Source organism: Strigops habroptila, chromosome 4 (genome assembly GCF_004027225.2).
Source record: "Strigops habroptila isolate Jane chromosome 4, bStrHab1.2.pri, whole genome shotgun sequence".
Taxonomy (NCBI): domain Eukaryota; kingdom Metazoa; phylum Chordata; class Aves; order Psittaciformes; family Psittacidae; genus Strigops; species Strigops habroptila.
In genome coordinates this window covers 78,376,534-78,391,383 of record NC_046358.1, presented here as the reverse complement: position 1 = coordinate 78,391,383, position 14,850 = coordinate 78,376,534, and the positions used below count along the sequence as shown (strand labels likewise).

Below are 14,850 nucleotides of genomic sequence, written 5' to 3'. Positions count from 1 at the left end.
ATGACGCACCACGCGGCGCCACACGTTGCCCTGCGGACGTACCCCACCTCATGGCCTGATTGGGCCAGGCCGCGCACGCGCCCTGGGCAGACCCGTCTTTCCCGCCCCTCCCCCAGCGCATGTGCGGAGCGCTCCGGAGGGCTGGGCCGGGCGCGGCGCTGCGGGGCCGGCGGTGGGACGGGCGGGAAGAGCGCGGGAGCGTCCGACGCTGGGGATTGGCCCCGTGCCGAGCTCCGGCACAGCCGCAGCTGCACCTCCGCCACCGCGGGGCCCCGGCACCACAGCCCTGCAGAGGGGAGGTCACGGAGCTGGGCGGCCTTCGGAAGGCCCCGGTGCCTTCTCTCGCAGGCTGCTCCTGCGCGGTGGTGAGCACGTACCGGGAAAGCAGACGAGGGGGACAACGCAGCTGAATTAAAGGACAAAGCCTACGACGTGCAAGAAAATAACGTACCGCGATCCTGAAGGGTTCTCTCACACTACCAGGCACTGATCGTGTGTAGCCCTATGGCTACAGCTCGGATCTAGGTCTTGTATTTCATCACAGGGACAGACCTTGGTTTCAAGCAACTCCACACAGCAACAAGACACTGGTATCTCCAAGACAGAAGGAACTACAGCACCTTGCCCCACACACTCTGCAAATAAAAACCACTATTCCAATGTGGTTTTGCTAACTACAGGGATAATGATGGTAAACAAGTTACACAAGACAATGATTTCCTGAAAATAAAACCATCCACAAGTACTAAACCCCACCTGCACCAGGCTGGAGATGAAGCTATTACAAAGTAGTGACTGCCGCTTCATCCCATGACAATGTCCCTCACAGCCTTAAAGAATTCATATTTCAATAGAGCAAACACTGACATTAAACAGCTCATCCTTGCTACAACTTTTCATCTTGTCTCAGTCCAATAGGAAACTTTAATTCACGAATATAAAAAAAAGACACCAAAACATTTTCACCATTTCATAAAGTGTTTATTGAGGATGGTAACACAGGATAAATCATGCAACAGCTCAGTAAAAAAAGGGAATCATTTAAAGGATAAAGAATGGAAACTGGTGCTGCTGATTTTGAGAAGTTTATAAAAAAAATTATTAATTGTCCAAAAGTGACATCAAAAACCACATGAAGCTGAACATGGAAGTTGCTTATAAAGCATTCATTAAAAAGAAAATGTAGATACTGTTTAAAATGATCACCTACAGATTACTGTAATCAGCAACTTACACGTCTCCCGTTTCTATAGCTGTAATGGTGTAGCCGGGCTGCACGTCTCAGATATTTAACCTTCTGTTCCTGAACAAAGAGCACAGTCACAGACATTTGCCACTGAGCAACACAACTGCATCTCTTACCCTTCATGACCTGTGCTGCCAAGTGCATTCATTATTGGGATTGCCTTCCCAAAGATCATGGCAAATCAGGAACGGGCCCATCCTTGTGGCCTCCAGAGATTTCCTTACTGCCCTCTTGCCATCAGCCTGTTTCAGGAGGGGAACAACTAGAAAATGGGACTGCTCCCCTTCTGGCACCAACATTTATTTTAAATAAGGAACCCCATGTCAGCAGATGGCACAAAGACTGGGCACCAGCACATCACATCAACATCGGTGGTTTCAGATTTAGAGTTGACATATATTCACCTTTTGGAAAAAAATAAATATAGTGGAATGAGAATTGAATCCAAGGGAAAGAACAGATGACTACCATCCATCAAGGATGCACATATCTGTGCACTGGAGACAAAAAAAAAAAAAAGAATAAACTCCCAGTCATTTCAAAGGAATTCTTGAAAATTAATAATAAAAAAAAAAAAAAAGTTTGCACTTGTTCCTGGTCATAAACAATCTCACAAAAATCTCACTTTTGGAACTATTCCAATTGAAACCATACACTGAATTTATTAATACAGTATAAGTTTCTTTATGTAAAAAATCTTTATACATAGTAATAAAAAAGATAAAGGCAAGATGCATCAAACAGAAATCTGCTGGTTGTTTTTCCTCCGTTCTTACAGAGCCGCTGATGACTACCTGCACTAGAAAGAGCTGTGTTTCTGACTTTCTGTCTCAAGCATCTTCGCCTTTGCTTGTGATAAGGATTGTTCTGTCCAAGCATCCAAAAGGACAGATGCTGGTGATGGTTTTTTTGGCACTTACGCTGGCAAACTGAGCTTCTTTCCCTTGAGTACTGTAAGGAAAAGTAGGAAAAGAAACAGTCAGCAAACCAAAGTTGTGATCTAGGAGAAGCACACACCGTTAAAACTTCAAAGGGACCAAAATCCATCAGAGTCACTTCATTACAAAATGGATACACTGCAGACAGTTCTCCCAAGCTTGCCTCTCCAATACATACTGGCAAAATATGATGAATTAACAGCTATTCCAAATCTGCCTCCTTGTGGCACCCTTAATTGTTACTTTTCATCCCTAGAGCACACACTAGCACATGACCGTGGTTTCTTAAGAGTTATGACTGAATTAACACACCCCATATAGCTTTGTAGTTGTATGGTGGAAGATGGAATGTGAATAAGGGCAAGATAACTAACACATCCAGCAGAAATGTGCTTCTACACTTCAACAGAAACATACAAACTCTTTTGAGCTTTTTAAGGTATTTAAAACCCTAAGAAAGGAGTCTGTAAGCATGGAATTTGCACAGAACAGCGTATGTCCCTTGGAGAAGGACGAGGATCATGTTTATCAATGGAAGACAACAGCAGCATGTATTTAGCCATACCTATTTTAAACTTATCAATTAAGTTCATCAGACTATTTGTACATTTATATTCTATCCATACTCACACACAGCCCTCAGAAATGCCCCACACTAGCAGAAAGTGTACTTGATAAATTCATCAAGGAGATTTCAGCAATAATTTGCACACAGAATTAACATCCTAGTAATGTTGATACAGCAGATCTCTACAAACGTGTTAACAGCTACATTCCACAACCTGAAGCTGGAAGTTATTGCATTACTTACCTTTTGTAACATACAAATAGAAGAAGTCACAGTAAAGAACGGTCTGGACCACACCAGCAACAACAGCTATGAGGTCAAAAAATCCCTCAAAATAGTAGCGCCAAATCCAGTTGACTAAGTACAAGGCACGGTACAGACCCAAGAAGAAAAGATAGTGAGTAGTGATGGTCTCTGCTTCCCCAGTTTTGCTGATCATAAAAAGTTGAGGGAGAATAGCAACCGATTCAAGATAGATGGAGAAGGTCCACAGTATCTGAAAGGAAAACAAAACCAAACCACAGGTACATTCAACTGTCTTACTGATAACAGAAGCCCAGAAGATATTTGACTTGGCTTTGCTCTTTACTCTCTAACAATGTTATGAACAGGTACAGTATTTCAGCAAACTATCCTTCCTGGTACAGGAAAAACTAAGTGAAAGCTTTATAATCAACCTCAGGATGGTACTAGGGAACAACTCTCTTGGCAGACAACACTCTCCAAACCAGCTGTCTAGCGAGCTGGCAGGCACGGGTTTACTCATGAGGAAACTTATGTGCATCCATCAGTTCAGGGTTCACAGTACCATGAAATACAGCTTACAGAGCTGGTGCTGTGAAATGCCACAGGGAAGATAATCAAGTTTTCCCCCCGCCCCTGCCATGTTCTTCTAACTTTTTTAATCTATTGGTTTGAAGAATGAGTTAATACAGAACAAAATTTAAAATAATGTCTCCAAGTGTTGCAATTAAAATTCCTTTACTAATAAAATCATTTAATTCTAATAAATATAAAAATGCAGCTCAGTCTACTTAAAATAAGCATCTAAAGTTATTCTCTATTCTGTGGGAAAATTACCTGTTTGAACTCTCTAGAATTACATTTTTAATGTAATTTTTCTGACAGGAAAACACAAAGCTGCATTTCAAATACAACACAATTCTAATACTCCAGACCATTTCAATTCTTCAAAATTTAAGTATAATAATTCCTTTTGTTTTCACCAGGTGGCATCAACTATTCACGAACTGCAGCCTAGGGCGTTTCAATACCAAACAACAAAAGAAAGATACTTCTGTATTAATATAACCATCAGTGCACTGGGAAAAAGACAGTCTTCTGCTTAATGAAATGATCAATGTTGGTAATAATGCTAGCCACCTGAAGTGCCTTAAATCTTCACAGAAACCCACACTGTAAAGACGCATTAAGGTAACAGGAGTAGCCCGAACCTACTTCATGTAGGCATCTTTTCAGCATTCCTCGATCAGCCTGAAAATGCTCATCTTCGTGTTCTAAACTCTTCAGAGAAAAAAGTATAACCTCCCACCCACAATCAACTCACCTCCAGAGGAGAGAAGTCATGATTGACAAGAAATGAGAGTCCACCAACAGGAACTATCAGAAACTCCACTCTGAATGTGTCATGATTTCCATCATAGGTAGCCTTAAATTTCATGTAGATCAGATACACAGTGGCATATGAGCAAGCAATGTAGATAAGCTAAAGAGCAAGGAAAGAAAAAACAGAACAACCCACAGAGGTTGTAGGATTAGATCAAAGAAAGATATTTCCAGACCCTAAGAGGACTAAGCACTGTCTTTTTTGGTTTGTTGTACTGCTTGTTTACATGCTTTTGCAGTTCCAGGCTATGTGGTGGTATTTAACTTTTCACAGCAGAGTAATAATTCAAAACCAATGATTCTGGGTTCTACTGACGTTGTTGCTTTAAAATCATCAACCTGCCTCTGGCTGAAGTGACTGTCCAAAGTTTCTTTAAAGACCCTTTCCTGAGTAGACAGAACTAAGGAACTGAGTGGAGAAGGAATACCCCTTCTGCTACTGCAGAGGAAGCACTGCCCAAACATTTACGTTAAAAACATGCACGTGCATACACGCAATAATGATAAAAGGGGTCTTCTGACATTCAAAAAGCTTGGGAGTGGTGTGGCTCCTGTGTGGCAATTAAAAACCCGTTCAGTAAGCCCCATTTAGATTCAGCCATTTAACATATCACAAATTAGCTGATTTGATCTAGAGCTTTAAACATCTCTAAAATCTGAAGAGGGGCAAGTGGACACTGTTCTCCACCAAACAGCAGGCCACAAAACCTGCAAAACTAACAGACTGCTAAAAGCACCAAACCAGAATTCAGTTTCCACTTCAGCTGATGTCTAATGTTGTAATTTTTAACTGTTATGGTACGGCAGACTTCATAGCTATTCCCCGTGGAATAGGCAAATCGCCTGATTTTACAGATGAGAAAACACTATCAGAGAAAAGACATGCCTTTCTGAAGGTCGAGCTGTCATCATCAGGACAGAGCTCACACTGTCCTGGAGACAATATAGTACAGTAGACTAGGCAAACAGTTTAGCTCCTGCCTCTCTTTCATCACAAAGATTAAATACTCCAAACCATTCATCGCATTAAATATAGGTTCTTTACAAGTGAAAAGTAACAAATTAAAACCTCCTCAGTTTGTAGATGCTACTGATCACTAAAAGCGCTGCACACGGATATAAAATGCTACATTAAGGAGCTCAGAATCCAATGACTCTTTACTATGCAAGCACCCTCGCTGACTGGAGATAAAGGACCACAGAACAGGAAATCAGATACAGGGAACCCCTACTATAGGTGTAAACTAATCATAATTGATATGGTCAGAGATGACACTAAGCTTGAATGAACCCCAACTTTTTACTGAAGAGCTCTTCACAAGAATTATAGCATGGTTTGGGACACTCAAAAAGTTTTCATTTCTAAAGATACTATGACAAAAATGGTAGAAAAAGGACCACAGAGTGCATCAGCAAAAATGTATCCAGTCAGATACAGGTACCTTGAAAAAAAAAAACCAAACTGTAACACACAGACCACTACAAATCTCAAAAATTAGTCTGCAGATCATTAAGAAGGTCAGACAGTGACAATTGGGGTATTTCTATACATATTCCTGGAACACATCACAGCCAAATACAGCAAGTTGGCACCTGTAGTTTAATTAATATTTCTCTAAAAATACTGAATAAAATCCTACAGAAATTAACAAATTTTCTTGCTGCAAATTTGTAATTTGCATTTTCCTCAGATTAGAAAGTTCATCTAGGTGTGCTCTGGATAAGCTTATTTGCGTAGTAGTTCCTGCTCTCTCCAAATGTGTAACATTATATACTCCTACATGTATGTGGATAGAACAAGCAGCTCTGTTGGGACACTCAAGCAGCTTTGTCTCGGCACTACAACAACAGGACGAAAAGCCACTTCCATCTAACAGTCTCTCTAAGCAGTAACCTTTGCAACTCTAACAGAGACTTCCATTTTGCAAGTTAATACTGGATTTGAACAGAGGACCACTTCGTCATTACTGTAAAGACTCAGTTTAGCATGAAGTTGAATTTCAGAAGTGTAATTTCCCATATTCATTCCTTTTCTGGATAGGAGGGCTGCAGAACAAAGACATGGTCATGACCCTGAACCACGACCAGTAAATAAACTGCAGAAACTCCAGGCTGTTCTTTTGGTGCACCCAACACTAGTTTTCAATATTCTCAGAAACTACATGGGGAAAAAAGTTTGTGTTTCAAGAATACTTAATCCACAGTTCTTCATCTAGACTGTTAATATTAAAACTTCAGCATACATGTTTAACTTGTTAGAAGACAACAGCATGTTTAAGATCTAAAATTTTATTATACAGCATTATTCCCCTAATTCTTCAATACATTTTGTATTAAGGAGTATCTAGTCTTTGCAAAGTATGCTATCCTCTGAACTAAACTTTGAGGAATACCAAGAAAATCCAAGAATAAGGGAATCAGATTAACGAGCTGTCTGCTCTGGTGCCACAAATGCACCAGTCTGTACGGGTGCCACAAACACGCTGCACTCTCCCAGTCTACTGCTTTATTTTCTTGTACTCAGCACCAGAAATTGCAGGAATAAATAAAACCAAATTTGGGCTCACTAACATTCAGTGGGCAAGTGAATGGGGTATAATCTGATGGAAGCTACATTGCTAAATGTGTGCTCCTGACAACTTTTCATCAGCCTCTGACCAGACACTAGTTGCAATTCTGGCAAAGCATTTAGAATACTAATTTACCTTGTAGTGGATAAAGAGATTTACTTAAGCTTTAATGTCTCGATTGAGAAAGAAAATGTATTTGAACCCTGTTTCCAAAAGTTTTTATGTTCAATAATCAAAATGGCATTTGTTCAAAATGTCACAGTCCCCATACAGTTTTTTTACAATTGCATGTAGTGTAGAGAAAACGTAAGGCTTTGCCTCTGTCTTTCACATCCTTTATCCCAAGCCCGTCTAGAACTTATTCTGTAATAACTACGCAGTGGGCCATTTAAAGAGGCTGTTATTAGTGAAATTATGCACTCTGCATGCAACTGTACTAGCTTTTCTAAATCTTCAGTATACTCTACCTTCATAGATGTGTTATACAATGAAATGAATGAAGTGAAGAGGTCCAGATAACGGGTAGTGAAGACCAGTGCAAACAGAAGCTGGCTTTTCCCAGAAATACCTAAAGTGATAAAGGAAATAATTAATTATTCAAAAAGCGATGATGTGCTTTAAAACACTTGATGCCAAGGATGAGAAAGGCTATACCCATTATTTCTAAGCACACTGATTACAAAATTAGGACAATATCTAAGCTTCCAAGCTGTACAAATGGAACTGTTAGGTTCTTACCTCTCAGTAGTATGAATGTAAGTTACCTTGTACTGAAAGAGGTCCTAGCACTACACAAGATTCAGAAGTTACTCACAGCAGATAGCTTGCAGGTAATATTTTTGGAGATTGCAATATCTGTTGTGCATTATCACTGGGCGCTATGCAGCAAGGCTGCATTAGTCTGCAATTCTCAGAGTGCTGTCACACGCCTCAGTACATTCCCCAGATGCTGAATAGCTGGAAACGTACAAGGGCAACACATACTACAGATCCAGTGACAATCAGAAAGTATGCTAGCACCAATAACTTGATTTTAAAGAAATAAATCTATTTTAAAACATAATTCAGAAACTTAATTGACTACACGGTGGCGAAAAAAATACTATCAGTCAAAACCAGATGTTACTATGTATTATTACAAAACAAAAAAAGAGAAGTGAGCTAAAATGAGAGACATCTACATTGCATCTCTAAAGCAAATTTCGATTTTAGGCAAAAGCCCACATGTCAAAACATCTGCTTGCACTTAACTTCAGCCACTACAGCAGTTAGAAGCATAAAAGCTTCGCACAATCAGTCACTAAAAGCTGCTGAAAACCGAGGTGAAGCATCGCTCCATAACACTGATGTGGTGGTGCTTCACAGCAGGGGGACAAACAACCCAGCCTGTGCCTCTATCTTGTTATTCCAATTATTCTTGGTTTCAGTCATCCAGGGTGAAAATACTTGAATCTGTTCAGCTAGGCATGCAAATATTGTTCAAAAAACAAGAGGGGGAAATATTCTCTGAGAGAGGGTTATGATGCAAGGCTGAAAATCCTTGTCCCTTTATACAGGTATTTCTGAGATAGGCTTTTATTAACAGTGCCATAAAACAATTAGAAAAGAGACTCTCTGCTATGGTTACTGAACTCCTTTTTCACCCCAGCTTAAGAAACACTGAATAAGCTGCCCAGAGGAAGGGACTTCATGTTTATACATAAAGTACAGGAATGGCTGAAACAGTAACAATTAAAAGAGGTTTTGCTTGCAATTTTTGTATGTGAAACGTCTCCATGGTGAGCCGAATGTACTACCTTCAGAACCACCCAACTGCCCGTAAGCAACTGAAGAACAGGAAACAGCAAATGCCTCAGAACCTATAGTTATAGACTAAAACTGTCAAACAAAAGTTGTAAGCATTAAATAAAACCAACAACAAAACACTTCCCAAAATTTAGTAAAAAACAAAAATAATAATAAAAAAAGACATTCTTGAACCAGCACTACCAGCAAAGACAGCTGAAGCAGCACTCCTCACTGCATCCCAGCTGTGCTCGCTGACATTACAGCTCCTGACAGTGCCCTGCTCTCACGCCAATAAAACCTCTCAGTAAGCAACCAATGCTGTCCTAAGGCCAAAACCTACAGGACAAAGAAATCCACTGGACAGATTACAGTACAGCATCACACTACAGCATACAGTTAAGTTATATGTTAAATTATATATATTATATATAAAAATTACATAGTTAAAATACATATTAAATAATTTAGCATGCTATTTTCTTTTAGTAAATAACTGAACAGAAAAAAATCCATATAAGATATATTCATTATTGATTATGGCTATAAATTTGGATCTAGATGTACTCTCACATAAATAAACACACATAGCATACCTGACAAAGTCCTTTAAGCTACTGCCAGCCTCACCTGCCCCCCAACCCAAAAGTTGTGGATTTTATTACGGTTTTCAGTATTTTCACTGAACTTTCAAATGTTCCTGAAACACATCCTCAAGCCAAGTTTCAACTAATTTTCAAGTTAAGAAGGCTAGACTAGAAGAGGTTCAAACTTTAAACCAAAGACCTATGGAGAGACAGGCATACTGGGAGAAAGTAACATCTATACCACTAGCAAAAACAGGGGGAGGGAACAGGTAAACACTCTGCTTTATGAATTCCATGCACTTTGAAACTTTATGAATTACATTAGCATACTCGCTATAGCGATGACTTTGGCTCATGGTTGGCAACTGCAATATACAGACACTATGCTGCTGCTATTCTCATCCTTCTCCCTTTCCTTTTACTCCCACAAACACAGTCCTTGAGCTAAACACATTTTTATTTCTTCTGCTCAAGCTCTGGGCTCAAATGTTGAAAAGCCAAACCTCTCAGTTCTCACACATGGAAAAACTCCTCCAACTTCTGCACTCTGGCTTGGCTAAACGCAACAGCCTAAAACTTGAATTCAAAAGCTCAGCTGGTTTCCCCAGCCAGGGAAGACAGCAGAGCTGAAATTGTGCTACTTTCTCACCAACTTCATTTTGCTATTGTGAGTTAGGGAGAGAGCAACAGGCAGCAGCAGAGGCATTCAGTCAGCCTGGCTCACAGCCAGTACTGTGCACACTACTTACCAACTATGAACTGCATATCACAACCATAAAATCCAGAAACAAAAGTTTTCCTAAGGAAAGCCAGTCCATACTTTGTCATGGAAACTTCACAGACTTTTTGAAGTAGTACTATATAAAGTCTTCAACATAGTGTATGATCTGGCCCATCACAAACAAAACTGAGACAGCTACACTACTTAGCAAAAGCATTACACATTTACTATACATGCTACTGTTTGAGTATTCGGCACATAATTTGACAGCCTTGCAACTTGTAGGTCACCTTTAACACTTGCTTTAACATTTGACAACTGACACTGAGAAAAGCAAATAAATTTTCAGGCAGTAATTTCACACCACAAACAATCTAATTTGACTTGGAATGGATTAGAAAATACAGTCTGAACATGATGATGTGTGAAAGCACAAAATTCTTCAAGTCTCATGAATTTCCTAATTAGGACATGAAGTCAATAATAGAGATACCTGCTACATTCTCCACAGCTCCCAGTAATTACTTCTGAGCTGTTATTTGGAGTGGCAAACATTTTTCCAAATTCTAAATTTGGAAACAGAAATAACCAGTCATGCAAAAAATTGTTTCCCTGCCAGCTCTGAAATCACGACTTGATTTGCTTTCCCCTTGTTCTCTTTTTAACATATCGACTAAATTAGGGGAAAAAAATAGTTAAGTTTGTCAAACACTGAAAACAAAGACTGCTTCATAATGCAGATTATCCTGGCCTCACCTATTTTTCTCGCTTAGAGGAGCCACTTCTTAGGAAAGAAAATGGGGACTGATGTGTCTTCAGAAAACAGCAGGTTGCAGCAGAGGTACACAGGCTGTCTCCCTCTCATTTCCAGCTGCTTTTACAGGCCTCTGAGCTCCTCTTGGAACAAAGGCCTCAGACACACACAGATGCAACCAGAAGAGAGGAGTCGGCACCATGTGGTTTGCCAGCTCTTCATGGATCACAGCCTGCAGTTCAGCAATCAGTTAGAAGCCTTTATTTATGCTCTAAGCTTTCACTGCTTCAGAAGTGCAGAGTTAAAGTAGCAGCTGGTTTGTCCATGTTTCCTTAGTCCCCAGTTACCATGAGGTATAAGTTTATTTAATTTATAAACTGCTCTAATATCCATGCAATGTAGAGGGATCACAGCAAGCCCTCTAATACGAGGCATTTAGCAGCTGCTCAACAGTAACTGGTAACTAAATATTTAGGGGTCATTGTTGCATAAAAACGTATTTTATGCAAATATATATTTACGAAGTTTTTGTTAGTAGAAACCACAACTGACAACAATGAACGACTACAAGGAACAGGATGGAGCCCTAAAAACAAAATCCCATTCTCCTTTGAGGTGCTCTTCTTCTAGACAAACTTGTTCGGCCTCTCAGAAGTAACATGGATCTGGATTTACTCCTAAGGACTCGGGCAGTCTCCAAAAAACCAATCCCAGACAAACACATCCCTGTCTCTTTTTTTTTTTTTTTTCCAGGAAAATGAATGAAGGAGACGTTTTCTACTGAAAGAGCCCATGTATATACATTTGTGTTCAGGGGTGCTGGTTCATTTGGCAAAGGGAGGAGCTCAGTTCGCGATGCAATACAGGCCCATTTACTTTTCTGTGTTGGAGAAAGCAGTACCAAAGAAAATGACTGGTCTGAATCTACTTTCTTATGAATAAATTCCTTTTAACAGAGATCCTCAATCACAACTGACTTAAGGAAAACAACATCAGATCACTTTCAAAGCAGAAAGATGGGACTAGGTTACATTGTATGATACTGTGTAAATAAGTCCATGTCTAAAGGTCACTTAAGAATCTCTTGGCTAAAACCGTATTTGAAATTCAGCCTTTTACTAGAATTTCTCGTTTCCCTTCTTTAGTCAACAAGAGATACTTAGTTTTTAGATCACTAACTCTGTTGTTTGTAAACTTGACTACATATCTCAAGGAAGGTAGATGACAAAATTCTACAGAAGAGTTGAGGAAGGCCAGGTCCATCCCTCCAGATCCAGGCAGAATTCCTGATCCAACAGACCCTGACCCAGCAAAGTTCATTAGGAAGGAGCTCTTGCACTCCATGTCCTCAGAAACGACAGTTCTGCATTACCCCTGCATTTGGACTGTGGAGTCATCTGCTTGAGCTCTTTTGCAACATTAACAACAGTTTTTACTTTGTGTTTAAAACCAAAGCTATTCATTCACTTATTTTTTTCTTTTGCACTACCAAGTGATTAACAGAAAGTGACTTGACATGAAAGCATACAGAGCCTGTACTTCCTCTTACCTGTAGTGCAAATCTCTTTCATTTCCCCATTTTCAGTTCTCTCAGGTTGCAGCTTATACTAATTCTTCACGCTCTTAACTGTGAAGACTTTACAGATACATCTGTTCAACAGCGTTAACTCAGTATTTGAACAGTATTGCATGTCAACGCATGGCAAACAGATTTCAAGTATAATCACTCTTACTAATGAAGGAGAAGCTCATTTCTTCAAAGCCAAGCTCACAGTCACACCCCAGTCCACCGCAAAAATGGGCATTTCCAGGGTCCGTGGCCTGCTCCACGTAACACACAAGCACCGAAATACCCATTTTGAATTACAACAACTCCTAGTTTTCTGACAGAAACCAGCTATGCTGCACTCCGAACTGCTTGCAATTCCCTCCAACCACCACACCGTACGTACACTAGAAACGAAAACCACATCACACGGACCTGGAGCAAGCAGGTACAGAACCCGGGAGGAAGAACAAGCCTTCCTCACCCGGGCGGGCTGGCGGAGGAGCCGCGGGAGGGGAGCTCCCCCCCGGCAACCGGCCCGGACGGCGGCCGGGACCAGCTCCCTCCCCGCCACACCTCTGCCGCTGCTGCCACGTCAGACCAGGCCGGGATCTCGACTGGGAGCCTGCTCGCTCCAGCGTGGAGCCTCTCTCCTACAGCTTCCCGCTGCAGCCAGTGATGCGAGCCAGAAAACACCCCAGAAGCTTTAAAGAACGGCATGAATGCCAGTTTAACTCTCCCCGCAGCGAGAGCGGAAAACAAAAGGGAAGAAGAGGGCGCGTTAGTCAGCAGCGAATGCAAACCAGTGCACGGAGGGAAGGGGAGACGACGAGGGAAACTTCAGGATCTGCAAACTGCAAGTCAGCTACTCCCAACGCTGCACCAAAACCAGCCTTCACGCACCGGAGCGACGCTTAAAATTGCCGAGCAATCAGGCAGACGGAAGGCTGTGCACTGTCAGGAAAGGCGAGAAAATAAGCTTCGTCTCCCCTCGCTACAGCGGCCGGCGCGGGAAGGGGAGGCAGGCAGGGAGGGAGGCAGGCAGGGAGGCTGCCCGCCCCGCGGGGGATGCATTCCTCTTCCCTCCCCCCCAACCTGCCTCCCCATTCATTCGCTCGCTGCCGGGCAGTTACATAAGGAAGGAGCGACCCCCCCGGGCACAGCCGAGATGGTGGTGCCCAGGGTTTAAAGTACAAATAACAGCAACCGCTAAACCTACAATGGCATCGCAGCCCCCACCAGCGCACCCCCACACCGGAGGAGGGAATGCGGCTTTCCCTTCCTCTCCCCCGGCGGCCCACCCGCTTTCCCCACCCGGGGTTCGAAGGGGGCCGGATTAGGAGGGAGGGAGGGAGGGAGGGAGGGAAGGAGGTCGGCCAGGACGAGGGCTGAGCCCCCTCTGCCCTGCGCGGAGCGATCATCCCCTTTCACCTGCCCGGGGCCAGTTCTGCCCTCCCGCCCTGGAAGCCGTCAGGGGGGAAACGATCTCCCCTCGCCCGCCTCTCCCCCTTTTACCACAGCCGCCTGCTGGGCAAGTGGGACAGGCGGGACCCGACCCCCCGCCACCCCCCAGCCCCTCCAGGCTCGGCTGAGCTGTCCTTGCGGAGCCGTCCCTAAAGGGAGGCAGAGACGATCGAAGCACCCCCCCCCCCCCCCCCGCCAAAACGCGGCGAGGCAGCGGCGATCGCACCCAGCCCCCGGCGAGGCTCCCTTCAGGCACCGCGGCCCGGAGCTGCCCGGCCCGCCCCGCGGCCTGCCGCACGCACCCGCGCAGGAGCGGCTCTTCCAGATCTTGAGCAGCAGGATGATGATGGCCGCCAGGTGGGACAGGTCCCCGGTGAGGCGGAAGATATTCATGGCGGCGGCAGAGGCGGCAGCGCAGCCCGGAGCCGGGGAGCGAAGATGGCGTGCTCAGCGGGCACCGAGCGACGTGGCCCGGGGACGTGGCCAGACAGCCGCCGCGCCCGGTGCACCATGGGAAACGGGAGGGGCGGCCCCGGCGGCGGAGGGGCGGGGTCGCTCCCCACCGCGGTGCAGAGTGGTTGGGCTTGAGGCGGGCACTGTCCCGCCCGACCGGGGCACGGACACACGGGGACTCGCCAGCCTCCCGCGGACCCCTCCCGGCGCTGCGAGGGACCGGCCTGGCCCGGCTGGGCTCGGTGTCGGCGCGGCCTGGCCCCCCGCCGGGCTCGAGTCCTCGGTGCAGGTCATAGAATCATAGAATCAACTGGGTTGGAAAAGACCTTTAGGATCATCAAGTCCAACTGTTCCCCAGCACTGCCAAGTTCACCACTGAAGGCCTCGTCTACACGGTTTGTGAACTCTTCCAGGGACGGTGATTCCGTCACTGCCCTGGGCAGCCTGTTCCAATGCCTGAGCACCCTCTGGGGAAGGAATTGTGCCTCATCTCCACTCTAAACCTGCCCTGGAGCAGCTTGAGGCCATTTCGTCTTGTCCCATTGCTTATTACCTGGGAGAAGAGACCTCCTTTCGGGTAGTTGTAGAGAGC

The 14,850-nt window shown here is 43.8% G+C and overlaps 1 protein-coding gene across 2 annotated transcripts; it reads right to left on the bottom strand.

The window, feature by feature from the left end:
• Positions 1-959: 959 nt before the first annotated feature.
• On the bottom strand, positions 960-14,330 carry KDELR2 (KDEL endoplasmic reticulum protein retention receptor 2). 2 transcript variants are annotated; one of them, XM_030483890.1, is made up of 5 exons: positions 14,108-14,330; positions 7,416-7,516; positions 4,320-4,478; positions 2,996-3,248; positions 960-2,197 (listed from the first exon to the last, which is right to left on the bottom strand). In XM_030483890.1, exons 1-5 carry the CDS (start codon positions 14,196-14,198, stop codon positions 2,163-2,165), a joined length of 639 nt encoding a protein of 212 aa, XP_030339750.1. In that variant the 5' UTR covers positions 14,199-14,330; the 3' UTR covers positions 960-2,162. The 2 variants fall into 2 exon arrangements, with proteins under 2 accessions (XP_030339750.1, XP_030339751.1); XM_030483891.1 differs by lacking the exon at positions 14,108-14,330 and adding an exon at positions 12,345-13,226.
• Positions 14,331-14,850: the final 520 nt, after the last annotated feature.

Excerpts from the sequence above, each read along its gene's own strand:
- KDELR2 (XM_030483890.1), bottom strand. The coding sequence starts at position 14,198 with ATGAATATCTTCCGCCTCACCGGGGACCTGTCCCACCTGGCGGCCATC. Across the intron at positions 7,517-14,107 it reads GAAGAGCCGCTCCTGCGCGG|GTATTTCTGGGAAAAGCCAG; the intron begins GTGCGTGCGGCA and ends TTATCACTTTAG. Across the intron at positions 3,249-4,319 it reads ATGACTTCTCTCCTCTGGAG|ATACTGTGGACCTTCTCCAT; the intron begins GTGAGTTGATTG and ends TTTTCCTTTCAG.